The sequence below is a fragment of the Fopius arisanus genome, unplaced genomic scaffold (assembly GCF_000806365.1).
Source record: "Fopius arisanus strain USDA-PBARC FA_bdor unplaced genomic scaffold, ASM80636v1 scaffold00135, whole genome shotgun sequence".
Lineage (NCBI taxonomy): Eukaryota > Metazoa > Arthropoda > Insecta > Hymenoptera > Braconidae > Fopius > Fopius arisanus.
The window spans coordinates 5101-20623 of record NW_011887874.1 but is presented as its reverse complement, the minus strand read 5'-3'; the positions used below and the strand labels follow the sequence as shown (position 1 = coordinate 20623).

Here is a 15523-nt window from a genome sequence, read left to right as displayed (position 1 = left end):
TACACTCGGGTGCATGAATACGAGGGGCTTGTGTCGGGGGTTAAATTCGTTTTGATGAATTAATTTTGGAGAGCCACATGTGAATGGCACTTCCAGGATTTTCATGTTCTATTTAAAATGCCATTTTCTTTGTTAACGAGGATGGATACAAACTGATGTATTTCCATAATAAAAGCGGTGGTAAAAAGAGTGATGGGAAACGGGGGGAGGCCGTTTGTGTTAATTGGAGTGATATTTGCAGAATATCTTCAAAGCGGAAGGATGGTTTTGATTTCTGACTGTTTCGAAATTTCCATTTCGGTTGAGCTCATAATTTTTCATGTGTCCGTTAGCTTTGTAAAAGTACGAGCCGTTTGAGAATTCGAATATCCGCTTGAACTACTTCCACATGTTATTGTGATAATACACTTTCTTATCAATCGACAAATATGTCGGTTGTTGACTGTTATTTTCTGGAATTGAGAATGGAGTTGTCCTTGAAAATAATGACGGGAGTTATCAGATAATACGGATTCGCTGAAATAATTTTCCTCCTGTTTAGTGAATGGCTTTCAAACATGGAATCATTCTTTGAATAATTAACTATTTTTTTTTCTCGGGAAAAAGATTAGAGATATTCAGGCAATCATCAATTTTATTGAAGAACAAGATAAAGTATTGAGGATAGAATTCTTTCTGTAGTAGAATGCAATTATTATAAACACTAGAGATAAATAAAGTAGGAAGTGACGGATTACTTCTCTTCCTTCTTCTTACCCAAAGCATCTAGTTCCGAATCGGTGAGCTCATTTATATGGCCCCAAATAATTATATCATCTTTCTGGGCATTTTCATTTCCGTGACTTTTGATACCGATCCTTAAAGATGCATCACGAAATCCCTTTTTTAAAAGGGTAAAAGTGTCAGTCCTATAGATTAATTCTGAGATTAATGGATACTCCCCCTGGACATAAAGCAATTGAAAAATCAATTAATTAAAATTCTCTAGAATTTTGGAATGAAAAATAAATGAGGCTTACAACAGCGACGGGACAGCCATCAGCTCCTACGAGATCAAATAGAATTTTAATAATGAAAGCCTGATTTGGATTAGGATCAGTATCACAAACGACTCCTTCTACCGGTCCTTTCTCCGTGAACACATTTTGTAGAATACTTGCTTTGAACTGGAGAAGAAATTATTGATATCGTAATTAAATCGTGTGATTAGGTAAATTTATGGATTTGTTTACCGTATAACCAGTTCGGTCTTTGTTCACGACAATTATGGTCTTGTTGGAATTGTCGGTTTTAACGCTGACATTGTCGATAATAGATGTAACTGTCACGATATTTACCCAGTAGCCCACACTGCTTCCCTATAATTGACAAAATCATTGGTTGTGCTTTAAAATTGATCAGTGATTATCGAGGTTTGAAAATTATTCGATGGATCAATTTTTTGTTGTTTCACCTGGTGCACAAGGCAAGCACCAAAAACTATCAGGAAAAATGAATTCATGTTGAATTGAGTTTTTGAACTGTTCGTTGTAGTTTAAAAGTGACAAGTGACACTGCAATTGGAATATCGAGGGCTTTTCTGCTGCTCATTACTCCTGGTAATTGTTGAGACGGTGGTTTTTTTTTTCTAATCATTTTTCAGTTGTTAATCATCATGATTAGGAAAATAGAGGGAAAAAGGCGCGACATTTTTATTTCACGAAGGGAGTTGAAAAAATAAGTGAACAATGCTTTGGATGAATTAATTATTTTTATTCAAGTAATTGTTGATGTTTTATTGGACAACGAGATTCTCAGTATTTATTTACCATCCAAAAGGGCGTCTGCCTGCGATTCTGTAATTTCATGTACTTCGACCCGAAGTGTGACATCTCCTTCTGTGGCATTTTCATTACCCGCACTGTAAGTGTTGATATTTATGACGGCATCATTAAATCCTTTGGGTAGTAGATCAAAAGTATCGGTCTTGTATATCAACTCCTTGATAACCAGATACTCCCCCTGAATGAACATAAATAAATCGATAAATTGACTGTCACCAGTTATCAATTGAAAAGTGAGTGAACCTCACAGCAGGAATGGGACAGCCTTTGACTTCCAAATGATCTAACAAAAGGTGAATTATAAAAGCCTGACGATCATCCGGATCAGTATCACAATTGCTTCCATTGATCGATCCAATCTCATTCATCTCTCGCAGAACCTTTGCTCTGAACTAAAACCAAAAATCGTTCCCTATACCGATTAATTGAATTTTTGTTCAATTCGTGAATTTATTTACCGTGGAACCTATTCGATTTTCTTTGAGTGTCACTTTGATGTCGCCATCATTTGGATCGTTATTTTTTACTGTCACCTTATCAATACGGGATTCAATCGTTATAATCTCGGCTTTGTAGCCCACACAGATCACCTAGATTTTCCAAAAAAACATTCATTATGGTTGCATTTAATATGGCGATGGAATTTTTGTTGTTTCACCTGGTGCACAAGGCAAAGAGCAAACACAATCCACACAATTGAATTCATGCTGATGGTCTTTAGACTGTTCGTTATCGTTGCGAAGCAACTAATGATACAGAAACCGTAATATAGAGGGGCTTTTTGTTATCCGTTGTCCCCGGCAATTGCTGAGACAATGTTTTTTTAGTAAGAATTATACTTTTTTTCAATGAGCGTGACTAGGAAGATAACAAATAATGGGCGAAATAATTCTGCTTTGGAAAAAATAAGTCAGTATCAAATATTTTTTCTATTCTTCAATTCTCAATTGTCCTTTCGTCGAGTAATTCATTTATTTCTTATTCATCTAAAATACAGAGAATAACATGTAAGTCAGACGATTTATTATGCGTCCGGATAAAATGTAGAAAAAAATTCATCAAGTTCGTTTTTTTTTTTTTTTCATTCGTTTATCGCGATGAACCAAATTGCATCTGCATCCGCCGAACCGTCATTATCTGGTCCATAAAGACCAATTGCTGCATATGCTTGAGTAAAACCTGAAGGTAAATACTCTTCAAGGGGACTTACTTCAATTTCAAATTCGTTCACCACCTCATATTCACTCTGAAACAGCCGATAAATTAATCTCTGCAGGTCTTAGGATTATTGTGTTAAAAATTCAGTTATTGATATTCAAAGAAAATTCAGGTTCTTGAAGTGAGGTGTTCTTAATTGCTGTATTTACCACAGGGAGAGGGCAATCATCGTAATTCATTGCTGTACGGAGTATCTGGGCAATGACTGATTCTGCGGTTTCGTCGTCTTCCATACAAATTTCTCCTTCGATTTCTTTTATTTCCTCGGTGGGTCCTATGATTGCTGTTTTGAACTCGAACATTGAAAGGATTCGATTTAAATTTCAAGTGCTCGATTTATCACTCCCTGTCTCTAATATCGAAAGAATATTTTTCGATTACACACAGAAAAATTTATAGAGTCAAATTTGTTCTGACTTTTTTTTGGAATACAAATGTTACGATATATTTTTTTTCTGTGTATTTCTACTCACCCAGAGGTTTTCTCTTTCTTCAGTAATCGTAATTTTCCATCCATTTTCGTCATCACTCACTTGGTACTCCGGAATATTAGATGTTATTCCTTTGACTTGGACTGTGCATCCCGCGATCTCTAGAATCTAGGAAAATACAATTATTACAAATGATTCTGATTAGGGAATAAAAGTTTTGATGTCGTCACCTGGTGTCTAAGGCAGAGAGTGAAAAAAATATACAGAATTGCTGTCATTTTTCTTCTATGTAATGGACTGTTCGTTATCACGTTAGACACAAGATTGTCTAGTTTTTCCTCATTACCACTGGCCTAGCACATTGTTTTTTATCACTGAACCAATTGGTCATGCCAATAATCATTCCGTGGAAGGAGATAATGAATTGTGTAGTGGAGTCCTCATTAAATTGAAAATGACAAATTTCTCAATTTATTTCTTCTCTCAATTCTCATTTCCTTTTCGTTTATTAAATTTTTTTGGTTCTTCAAAGGGATATTTTAGGGTATTGTACAAATATTATTAGGATAACGTGAGAATGTCGAAAGCCCGCAGATGCTGTCAACGACATCTTTCCCTCGAGGGTTAAACGTAGGATATCGCATATTGTCTCCACACATTGACACTTTTAATTGTCCGTCTATCTTGAATGGTGGTACTAAAAGGGTACGTCGTTGTGACAGGTGATATGAAACCCACTCGTAAGACCATATCCAACATCAATGACAGATATTACAGTAGAACAGGACTTCCAACAGTGGAAAATAGGAAATCCCCTGGGAGTCACGTACCAATTAACTCGTCACGTTCTATTTCCACTCGGCTTCACTGACGAGCGTTTAAAAAAAAAACCCGAGAAGGAACAGTGCTCCAGCAATTTACCCGGAATACCCAATTCATTTATTATTATTGTCTACTGTTATTACATTTCATCTCGTGGTACACCTCGGGTTATTTTTCTCGGTTGTCTCTGCCATTTTCTGTTGTAACAATTGCCACTTTCACACGTTCACCAATCTGCTGTAAATACTCGGCGAAAATTTATTTTTATATTTATCCGGGTATTGTATCGGAAATTATAATTTTTCAGGTGAAAATGATCTTCTCTTTTCACAGAAAAAAATGCCATTGGGGAAAATGTTTTTCGAAAGAAAGTTTTCTCGGGATATCGATAGAGAAATTTTCCGTCTCGATTGCGTAAGTTGTTACATAATTTTTCTGAGACTTTTTTCGCATCTCTGTGACGTTCTTCTTCCTGACTTTTTCTCTTTGAGGAAAGTAGACAATGGCCCTGGGAATGGCCGAATCCATTCAGTTTTGGTCAATACAACTCTGTCTCTTCCTCGAGGGATAAAACTTTTTCCTCACCACTGGTTTTTTTAATCTCCTCCTTTTTTCCCTCAGTTTTCTCTCAATATCACACACTTCATATGGGGTAGGGGAAGAACAGCTGGACACGGGCACTGGTTTGATAACAGAACTTCAATTTCCGGAGAAAACCGAATTATTTTTATATTCTAAATTGATTGAAATTGAGAACTTCAATTTCCGCAAACTTTTGATTATTTTTTTTCTCAACGTTTATAATGACTGACACATACTCTCATTTCAAACTGATACCGGACCGTTGATGGACACCTTTCAAGTACATTAGTTTAATAAATGAAAGCGTAATTGATAACGTTAAATTTTTTGGGAAAAAAGTTTGGTGTTAACTCGGTGGAAATAACGCTGGATAAAGTTTTTCCGTTGCTTCATATACAGCAACAAAGTTGAGAATTTCAATCCGGGAAAATGTAATTAGAGTCGAGCAAGTCTATCATGAGTTTAACTTCATTGAAATATTTTCATCTGCACTCAGACATATCATTGAGGACGCATTTTATTTCATCTTATTCAAGAGGGCATTTTTAGGGTAATCAATGGATTTCAATGAATCATTAATTACGGTCTTACCTCAAGTGCGATTGGAAACGTTGGGACAAAACATTGTTTGAAACAATCTAAATTCTCCCTTTGGAAATGGCAAACCTCTGGATTAGAGCTGCGACCCCGATGGTAAATAAACGTGTGTTTGGTTTAACGTGTGCCCTCGAGGCGTGAATTACAATTTCCACTTGGAAGAAGCATATGTCTGCAAACCCCCAAAATATACCTTCTTGTTTGGTTATGCTAGGGTTTCTTGGGGGGCGTGTCACTGAGACTGTGTGGCACCACATGATGCACTGGTATTGTAGCTTTCAAGTTAAACCCGTTGGCTTAAATCCATTCTACCATTGACCTTTCAACTGTCTCAAATCTCTCTTCAGCCTTTAACCTAGGCTCAATTAATTTCATTACCGCGTAATTATCCTTCAAATCTATATAAATCTATATTTCTCTGACAAGTATCACCGTATCAATCACAAAAATATTCAAATATCGCGCGTTTTTTACATATTATTTATGTGAGCCCTCAGGCACTTAGATGATTGCCACCGTCTCGTCTACATTTTATCCCGCAGTCTGTTTTTATTTTTAACTCCTCTCGCCTTATCATTTTTTCGCTGGCTCCACCTCTTTAATGTCCATTCCCTTCCACCAAGATTTATTCGTGAATTTTTCGCCGACTTTTTTTCACTTTGCGTAAATTGTCTGACCGGTGAGTTAGTTTATTCACTTGGTTCGGGTTTGTGCGAGCGAAGGGCACGAGCACAAATCGCCAATAATTTAAAAATCGCCGGATTGTGGTTACAGATGGAAAATGGAAATAAATCCAATAGTAGTGGAAATTAAATATTGCTAGAATGGGTTTTCCACTTGTGCTGGGGGCAGATGGGTTAAAAATTCAGCGAAAATTTAATTTATAGCCCCAATTTTTTCAGCTTTATTTCCGGAATTCAATTTTTTATATCCATCGCGGAAAAATTAATTATTCTTTAGGGGCTAATTTTTTTTCAACTTTCATCTCAATTTCCCCGTGTAGTAATTAATTAATCTCGTTTTGATAATTCTGAATTTAATCATTCCGCGTGATTAATTACTCATTCTTAAAAAAAACAATAGAAATCAGTGCTATAATGCTAATTCAATGAAATTTATCAAATAAAAAAGAAACATTTGCAAGAATTATAAAAAAAAAGAAAATAACACCGATGACGTACTCCGAAAATTTTTTCTCGTGTGTGATAAATGGGTAAGACAGATGGGTCATACACCCGAGTGGTAATTAATCACTTCTATTGATGAGAGATAAGTGCGAGGAATTAGTGTAGGCGGGGGGTAGTGAGGGAGAGGGATAAAAAGTGAAATTCAAGAGAATTGGCGACTGCGCGGTGGATATCACCCCTCCGCAGACGTTTGGTGGGTGGTGGAGGGTGAAAATAGGCACTAGATATACCCTGTGTTTCATTTTGGTGTTCAGTCGTGATGCCGGTTGTGTACTATCGTGACGTTGATTATCACGAGCTCGATCGGTGAATCAAGTGTTACGGATATGAAGTCCGCGTGGATGATTATCACTCTGACTATCGCTCGATGTGCATTTACGGAGATTCCACCGACTTCCGGTGAGTGAATAATTCATCATCAATTGATCAGGGATTTTTCACTGATAAATAAAAATTCTCCTCGTCGAAAAAAAAATCACTTCCTTCATTGAAAAATTAAAAAAAAATCATGGATAGCTGTCGATTTTCAAAAAATAGTCGAATTTTTATAATTTCTGGAAAAATTTTTAATTATCGAATGACGAATTAATTTGAGACGAGAATTTCTCTAATAGCTATTATATGGATTTATGAAATGATTGACTGAATTGTTTAATGAAAAATCTTCGTAGAGAATCTCTCGATTTGGGGCTTTCCATTTTTCCTGTAGATTTTCGCGTGTATCTTTTAATCAGGATCGTGTGCACAAGGATTTGCCGTTTGATTGTCGGAGATCGATGAATCGTATTCAGTTCCGTGTCCGACGTGAAATCAAAGCCTCCCAATGGACTACTCGTATTCCATGTAAATTATACTCATGGGACACGCAATTAAGCCCCGGGATTACCGTGCGTCACGCTTATTTCTCTCGTTTCTCGTTGGTCATCCTCATCGTCCACCCCCTGTCCACCCTTTCTACCTCTCAATTCCCGGGAAAAAAAAAAACGACTCACTCAAGTCCCGGAGGACTTGTTTGGTTACCAATGAATTTTTCTGATTTTTCATTTCTGCTTCGCGGAAAGAAGAAATTCAATAAAATTTACGTGCAATTTTTTTTTTAATTTTTCTTTCAATCTATCAAATAGGAATGTACATGGAGAGAAAAATACGGGAAAAAATACGTGACTAGTCAGGCGGTGGGTGGAGGGAAGATATCGGTTAGTGTTTATACTCTCAGAGAGACCCTAACGAGTTTGGCCTTCTTTCCTAGGTTATCCTATTTTAACCTCGAGTCTACTTTTACACGGAGATAAAGTCTTTATCAAAATTTCAGGGCTTGCTCTAGAAAAATCACAATCTATCGGGTATGAAAAATTTTAGTGGTATTTGAGGAAAATTTCAAGGAATTTGTATAGAAATTTTTATTTCAAGCGAGAAAGATAAATTGTGTAGAAAATTTCAAGCGGTATCGGAAAATAATCTCGTATGAATACCCGAAGGGAAAATTTTTGAGAAAATGGTATTTTATATACTCTCGTGGAATTTCGGAAAAATTTCAACTAAGATTGCTGAGAATTTAATTTCTCCAGTGCAGTCGAAAAAAAATAATACATTTATTCGTTGCAAGTTTTTTGTCATGGTGTACAGAGAAAATCAAATTGTCAGAGAAAGTTCAGTAGAAATTTTCAGGATAGGAAATTGAGGTCGATTTCGGGGACAACCCATGAGATTTCAGTTTCCCTCGAAATTCACGGAAATTCAAAATTTCCTTGAGAGACTAACTCCCCTGAATTTCCAATCATGAATATTCAATACACCATTACTGAATTTTCCCTCTCCTCATTGCAATGAAGTAATTGATGCGGGAATTACAATATCCATCGGTTCAAACATCAAAATTAATTCAAAACAAAGGAATCTACTGAAGCGATTAGAAATCCCAACATTCCGTGTGTGAATATTCCTGAATTATTGACACACCATTTTGAATTAATTGCGTTCACAATCCCAAAAAAATTTTATTCAAATCTACTATATTTTATTCTGAAGGAGAATTTTATTTTCCACTTTTCTGTCAAGTATACAATATAATAAATTCAGGAATTTTTAGTTTCACTCCGCTGGTGGTGCACCGCAATTTTTCTCGCAAATTTCACCCCCTGCAATCATCCCCCTGATCGATCGAAAATCAATCGCTCTCCCTTAAACCTCATAGACCGCCGACCGATCTAAAGTGAAATTCGCACATAAAGCTCATGAAAGTAGCCTAGAGGCCTGACGAAATAGTAAAAAAAAAAGTTCTTCCATTAAAACTCAACCTCACGAGGTAATAAAATAGAAGAAAAAAAAAACATTTGAAAAAGTACTCCAACTGGATTTTTATAATCCACGTTAGTCGCAATTATTTACGCTTGACGTGACACCATAAAAGGTGGGGTAAAATGGTGGAGGGTATATTGAGAATTTGCGTTATTTTTCTCCGTTGAGTTCAATGGAAAATGCTTTTACCATTACCACTGCAACGGGATCTTGAAGGAATAATTCAGTGAAAAGTGTTGGCCGTAAGCGCATTGAAAATACCCCAGCAGAAGTAAGCAACTATTGCTTCTCGCAAACTAAAAGCTTTCTCCTTTTATTCTTATTTATCTTATTGGCAGTGGAGATTTCTACTTTCTCGTCATCGAAACGTGATCGAAAGAACAGAGTGCATTTTCGATTTTCTCGATGAAGACCCTCTGTCTGCTATTTCTTCAGAATGGATCAATCGGGTTTAATTAAAAGCCGCGGTTACCCTTTCTCCTTTCATTAATCAGAAAATCGCGATATTCTTGGGAAATTTTTAGTAATATTTCATGGTATAATTCAAGAGTGAAACATTCCATTTGTTTCAAGAGTCTTTAAAAAATTTAGAAACATTTCCTCTCCAGAAGCTTGGCAATAAGTTTATCGTCGTGAACTTGAATTTTTTATTCCTCTGTCAGAGAATAATTGCGGATAATCTGTCTCATGAAAATGCAAAAGTAGGAAGACCCTTCCATTATTCCACCAGTCCTTCACTCCATTTTGAACTTTTCGTGATCAGATTATCGTGGTGAAATTTTTTCTCCTATTTATCCTCCTCTCCTCGATGGAAATTCAATCACTCGGGTTCGGTGAGAAACTTTCCTAATTTCACATCTTTCTCGATACATAATACGACCCGAGACTTGTCAGAATCACCCGCAGGGCTATTTACGCTCTCGAGGGAAATTGAATTTTCGAGTCATTTTAATATTGATTATTTGGGGGTGGAAAAAATTATTATTTTCACGAATATTCTGTTACTTTTGCCTCCATCTTCTCAATAGATTCACTTTGATCCAAGACTCTTTGACGGGGCAATTGACGGGGCAATTTTTCAAATTCGGGAAAATTCGGTCGGAGTGAATCGATAAAAGATGAAAATGGACACCTATTCAGGAGAAAATATTCCAAAAAATATTATCCTCTAAATTTTCTCTCCCGCGGTATTGTTCCATTTACGATTTACTTTCTTTTGTAATATAATAAAAATTACGGGAGCTACAATTCACCTAGCGATTCCGGAAACGACTCTGAAGATTTAAATGGCGGTGATTTTTCAGAGAGAAATCAGATGAAAATGGCGGAACTGTGAAAAATAAAAAATCGTAACAGTTCTGGGATTTTTTTCTGAATTCCATTTCACTCTGAAATTACGGAAAATTGTCATTTTCATTGGATAGTTCTCTCCGGGTGTAGAAAACGTGAGATCAGGGGTGAAAAAAGGTCTGATTTACTGAACTACATTCCGTCTCATCCCGGCGTCTTGTACACACCCGTCGACTCATAAATTTTCGTGATCTTGTTGCATCTATTCTCACCTCATTTTGAGATACTCACAATCCCTCACCCTCTCCTTCCCCTATTTTTCACCTGTAATAGTTCCAAGGGGGTAATTAAATTCCGAATTGCTCTGCACGTTTCATTAATTTCCCGGCCCTAAACTATTCACTAATTAGCTTCCATCTACCCGTTATTTTTACGATAACTTACGTCATTGATCGAGTCATTTCAGTTCATCCGTCGAAAAATATAAAATTTTTGGAAAAATTTCACTGCACATTGTTTGACGTTTATTGAAATTCCCATTACAAAGTCATCTGAATTATAATTACATGAGTTTGATTTCAATTTCAATTAAACGCGGTCACAAAATATCTCATTCAACTTAGAACATTTATGAAAATTGGGGTGCATGTTTAATGGTAATTAATTTCTTGATGAGAGCTTAAATTTCTGATAGATTGTAAATTCCGAAAAATTATTTTTTCCATTTTTGATATTCTCATGAATTTTATTAATTCGTCAATGAAAAATTGTAAAGAATATTTCACGTAATTTTCTCATTGTTAAAAATTTCCAATATTTTGCCTGAAATTTCACGTCTAATTTTTCAACAGAAGGGTATGAGCTTTTCTCTCAATTTTTTTCTCTGGAAAAAGAGAAAAAAAATTGGATATCATTTCCGGTTACTATCCGCCCTAAAATTCATACGTCCCAGGGATACGCTGGAATTGCGGTCGCACAGACGACATGAGGAAATACGCATGACGTCACTGAGGTGCATGTATGCGCGGTTTGATCACTAGGTGCGATTCCCTGCTCCATTGTTCCATAACCCAGTCATTGCCCTCTTCATTTTCAACCCCAAAGATGACTTCTCCCATTTGTCCTGCAGTCGGAATGCCCGTTGGTATCCCCTCATAATGAAATCCGGGGTTAAAAATTTCTGAATATGATGGAATTGTGTCACCGACAGGTGACGAATTCTGAAGTTTATTAGCGATGACGCAGGTAGGGGAGGGGAGTGGAAGCTGTTTATCCGATGCTCTTCTCTGGGGTTTTGGAGATTGATTGAAAGGAAAATCGAAATTGTCGGCATGGAAAAGAGAGTTAGTGACATTTTTCCGGGATTTGATGGGTCATTTTTATTTTTTTTGGGGGGGGGGGGGGAGAGAGGGTGAATGGTTCTGATAGGAGATATTTTTATTCGTTTTGATTGAAGGTTCATTAATTTTCCGGTGGATATTTTCTGTACGGAAAATATAGAGAAGTTTCTCGGTCGTGTTTTCAACTTTATACATCACCGCGGAGTGGGTGGGGACAGGAGGGGTGGGTAAAGTGCAGCATTGCAGTTCGTGGTGAGGGGGTAGTGGCACTCGCGGTCTCAGCGCGTTATCATGTGATTTAATGGCAAAACGCAGAACTAAAATAGCTAGGGAAAAATAGAGTTTATGGTATTATATCCAATTCCGTTGACATAAATAAATTTTTCTCTCAGGGGGGGGTTCCAGTCGGTTTTTCATGCCGGAATAAATGACGTATCCCCCGTTGGACATATCGACAAGCCCCGGATGTAATCTAGCCATAAATAATGGAATAATCACGCGATCATATCGATGTAATTACCCAACTGCAAAGTACAAAGGTAAATCAATGCCACAAAATGGGTGGGAGGGGGGAGGGGGATTTATTGAATTTTACTGTTTGCGTGTATACAACTGTACGTGAAGAGAATTGCCAAAAGATTAATCAGAAATTGTGTGAATTATGATTGGACGATTTAACGCGCGGGGAAAATATCGCGAAAATTACCGTGAAGGTTTCGTAAAAATGACTAGGTCACGGAACACTGTATAGAATAATATTAGAATGAAATAAGTATAGGGGATGGGTTTAATCTGAGTGGCAAACTCCAGATATTTTACGTGGTCCTTTATCTTCGATCCTCGTGACTCCATTAATTAGTAATTTAAATAGCCCTGGAGCTTGGAGATAAGTCCTGAATGATAACGACGTTAAAGCATACACATCGAGAAGGGTTTCCTGAGAACGGAGTCACATCCCCTGAAGGGGTAGTTTTGGAACATTAACAGTAACTTAATCGCGTCTATGATTAGGGCACCGGATGACCCTCGTAAACAGGGCATTTCCCTCTATCCGGAGATATTTTGAAAATTATTCCACGCCGACGAAAAAATATACTTGAATGAAGTATATTTTAAACTTGAATTTCCATTTTTGGCTGTGAATTTTCGCGGAGATATGAGAATTGCATTGAATACAGTGGTTTTTACAAATATTGATATGATACATCCGCTTTGAATTTTCCAATGCTGTTTTTACGGCCATTTTCACGGTAATTTTTGTGAATTCTTCTTCTTCTTCGTACACGATATAGTGAGAGGGATTTTCTGGGATAGGAGATGATCGTCGGATCGTGGGAGATGAACGGGAAAAAAAATTCTCGTCACATTTTACCGTTCAATTTCGGACTTTGAGGCAAAAATTTTTCAGCGAATATATCCTCGAATTTTTAAAGGATTAAGAATAATTATTATAATCACTATGATATTGGCGTGACTTTTATTGACTTTAACGGAGGTTTTTATCATTGACCAAGTGAACTAAAAGTATCAGTTGACATGGATTTTTCCAAAAAATTGAGCATTTGAAATTGCAGTTGAATTCAATTGAAAAGAATAAAAAATCTAGAAGGGGAGTGTGAAAGCGGTTTTTTATTTTATTAAAAGCTCCGGGCAGAATGATCGGTGGAGCGTAATTCCGATGGTCAGTTGGAAGTATTCATCGAAATCGCGTCCTTTTATTCAGTTTTCACTGAAAATTCCAACCGTCCAACTGGCGATCCACAATCCGCGATTTCACAGATGAATCGTCTTCCCGAAACTCCACTATCACTCCGCCTGTCACACTAAAAAATAAATTAAATGTGTTGCCCACGTAATTTTCCAACTTTTTTCGACAAATAATTTTTTTTCCCCGAGTACTGGAAAATCCTGTTTAAATTTTCTTCCTCACTCTGCATTCCCGTACAGAGTCACTCGACAATAAATTTCATATTCTGCGTATTCTCGCATCGGTTCACTCTAGTGTTCACTCTCCATGAACTGAACTTTTGAAATTCATCGTTTTTATATAATTCGGGAAAAAGGCTATGAATTCTCGGGTTTTCGCGAAAAATTTGTCAGGAAGCTATAGATTTTTTGTCTCTTACGCGGAAAAAAAAAGTATAGATTTTTTTATTTCACCTACTAGTTAATCCGGGGATGCAGTGACAGATGGGTCAGAATTGGTCTCGGTATGAGTAATTTTTATCGAATATTTATGGGGGTATGAGCGAAAGGGGATGGACGTGAGATCCGCGTGTGAGTCTCGAACAAGAGTGATAAAATTACGCAATTACTGTGATAACGTAAAATGCAGGGCCATGAAAGTGAGTGTGGCTGAGTGGCTTATGCTTTGGACGATATACCACTGCATAAACCCAGTAAAGAGGAAAGATAGAAATGCGAACAGTGGTGGCTGGAGGGGATGCAAGTGGTTGTAACCGTCACCTTGAAATTACCCCTCGCGGAATATATCGCTTTGGTTCTATTCCCTAGAGTAATATTACCAACGAACAAACCAATTTTCTGCTAATGACTCGGAAAGGGATGAAAATTCAAGAGTTTTTGGATGATTTGTGGAACGACTACTTTTTAATAGAATCGCACTATAAATTTCACTTATGAAATCGAACTGCGAGAATATTTTTTCCGAGACCTTTGAAGTCATATTTGGAATTAAGCTTTTGCCCATTCACTTTTCTTTGGAGAAATATTCAATTGAAATTATTTATTAAATTTTGTCGAAATTGGCGGTAATTGAAAATGCGAGTGAAACATTGATTTGAAGTAAATATTATCTGATGTTTTTTTGCAATCATAGTCAGCTCTGGAATTTGAAGAGGCGTGAATTTTTGTGGAACAGTTTTTTTTAGCGGACGCGTACAATTATCGCAAAACCCTAGAGATTAATGACTAATTTGTCGATTCAGGAAAAACCCTTTCGTTTTGAATTTGGTCTCGCGTTAACGTTCCGTTTTTTCGCCGTTGGTTTACTCTTTTTAGTGAGTTTTATAGTGAATAGTTGTGGGGGAGCACGAGATATCTCGGGGGAATGAAGTGAAGAGGACCCCAGGGAATTTTAACGATCCGCAATGTCAGTGTTGACCTGTGCCGTGGGAACTTCGGACTTTGTAGGTGATATTCACGGTGGAAATTAAGGGAACGGGAAGAATACCGGCAATTAAATATTACTGCGTGTTTTGTGGGAATTTTACGAGTTACTTGAGGACCCGCAGAAATGAGGAGTAGTAAATAGGATCGTTGAATACCGGTATCTCGAGTATTTCGATGATTAATGAGAATGTCGCTTGATGGTAGTGAATTTTTTTTTCTCATCAATAAAAAAATCTCGTGGTTTCATGGACATGTCATTTGCTGACGAAAGATATTGATTTCGAAAGGGACCTAAATATTTGATGATAAATTATATTTCATTCTCAGTCAATTCAATATGAATTTTCTAGATTTCTCTCAACTCGTGGAAAAATTGGTTTAAATGGGGTGAAATTTTCTTCCATTTGTCATCCGCCGCACGTAATTCAATTAATTACTGACTGAATAATTACATCCCGCTATTTCTCCATTTCCATCCTCTCCTCTGATTCTTTGGAAGTGATCAAAGGCACCGGAACGTAAAATTGCTCAATTTTATTGTATTTTTTTTTCACACCGGAACTGAGAAACGACCTGGGTGAAAAAAAATTCTATTTTCACCTTTCAATAGATTTCAATATTTTTTCTGACTAATAGAGAGGTCCGCTACTCAGAGCTCACGAGTTTTCGCGAGAATTGTCAAAAAAATTAATTTTTATCGATTTTCGAAAAAAAAAAATATTTTCCTCGATTTTCGAAAAAAATTCATGCTCATCGAATTTTGAAAAAAAATTGATTTTCATCTCCCAATCAAATCAAATCTT

At 36.7% G+C, this 15523-nt stretch overlaps 1 protein-coding gene and 1 long non-coding RNA gene across 4 annotated transcripts; both read right to left on the bottom strand.

The window, feature by feature from the left end:
- Positions 1-616: 616 nt before the first annotated feature.
- LOC105272044 (uncharacterized) lies at positions 617-2615 on the bottom strand. 3 transcript variants are annotated; one of them, XM_011313923.1, is made up of 4 exons: positions 2482-2544; positions 1233-1358; positions 1020-1166; positions 617-943 (listed from the first exon to the last, which is right to left on the bottom strand). In XM_011313923.1, exons 1-4 carry the CDS (start codon positions 2527-2529, stop codon positions 734-736), a joined length of 531 nt encoding a protein of 176 aa, XP_011312225.1. In that variant the 5' UTR covers positions 2530-2544; the 3' UTR covers positions 617-733. The 3 variants fall into 3 exon arrangements, with proteins under 3 accessions (XP_011312225.1, XP_011312223.1, XP_011312226.1); XM_011313921.1 differs by lacking the exon at positions 2482-2544 and adding an exon at positions 1454-1571; XM_011313924.1 differs by lacking the exons at positions 617-943; positions 1020-1166; positions 1233-1358 and adding exons at positions 1738-2001; positions 2072-2215; positions 2282-2413 and having other exon boundaries at positions 2482-2615.
- A 275-nt stretch (positions 2616-2890) lies between these two features.
- LOC105272043 (uncharacterized) lies at positions 2891-3783 on the bottom strand. Its single transcript, XR_892711.1, has 4 exons — positions 3703-3783; positions 3515-3640; positions 3191-3393; positions 2891-3069 (listed from the first exon to the last, which is right to left on the bottom strand). It is a non-coding gene; the product is annotated as an uncharacterized lncRNA (long non-coding RNA).
- Positions 3784-15523: the final 11740 nt, after the last annotated feature.

Coding starts and splice junctions, on each gene's coding strand:
- LOC105272044 (XM_011313923.1), bottom strand. CDS start 2,529: ATGAATTCAATTGTGTGGATTGTGTTTGCTCTTTGCCTTGTGCACCAG. Junction 1,359..2,481: donor CTCTTTGCCTTGTGCACCAG/GTGAAACAACAA, acceptor TGTCAATTATAG/GGAAGCAGTGTGGGCTACTG. Junction 1,167..1,232: donor AAGACCGAACTGGTTATACG/GTAAACAAATCC, acceptor TTTCTTCTCCAG/TTCAAAGCAAGTATTCTACA.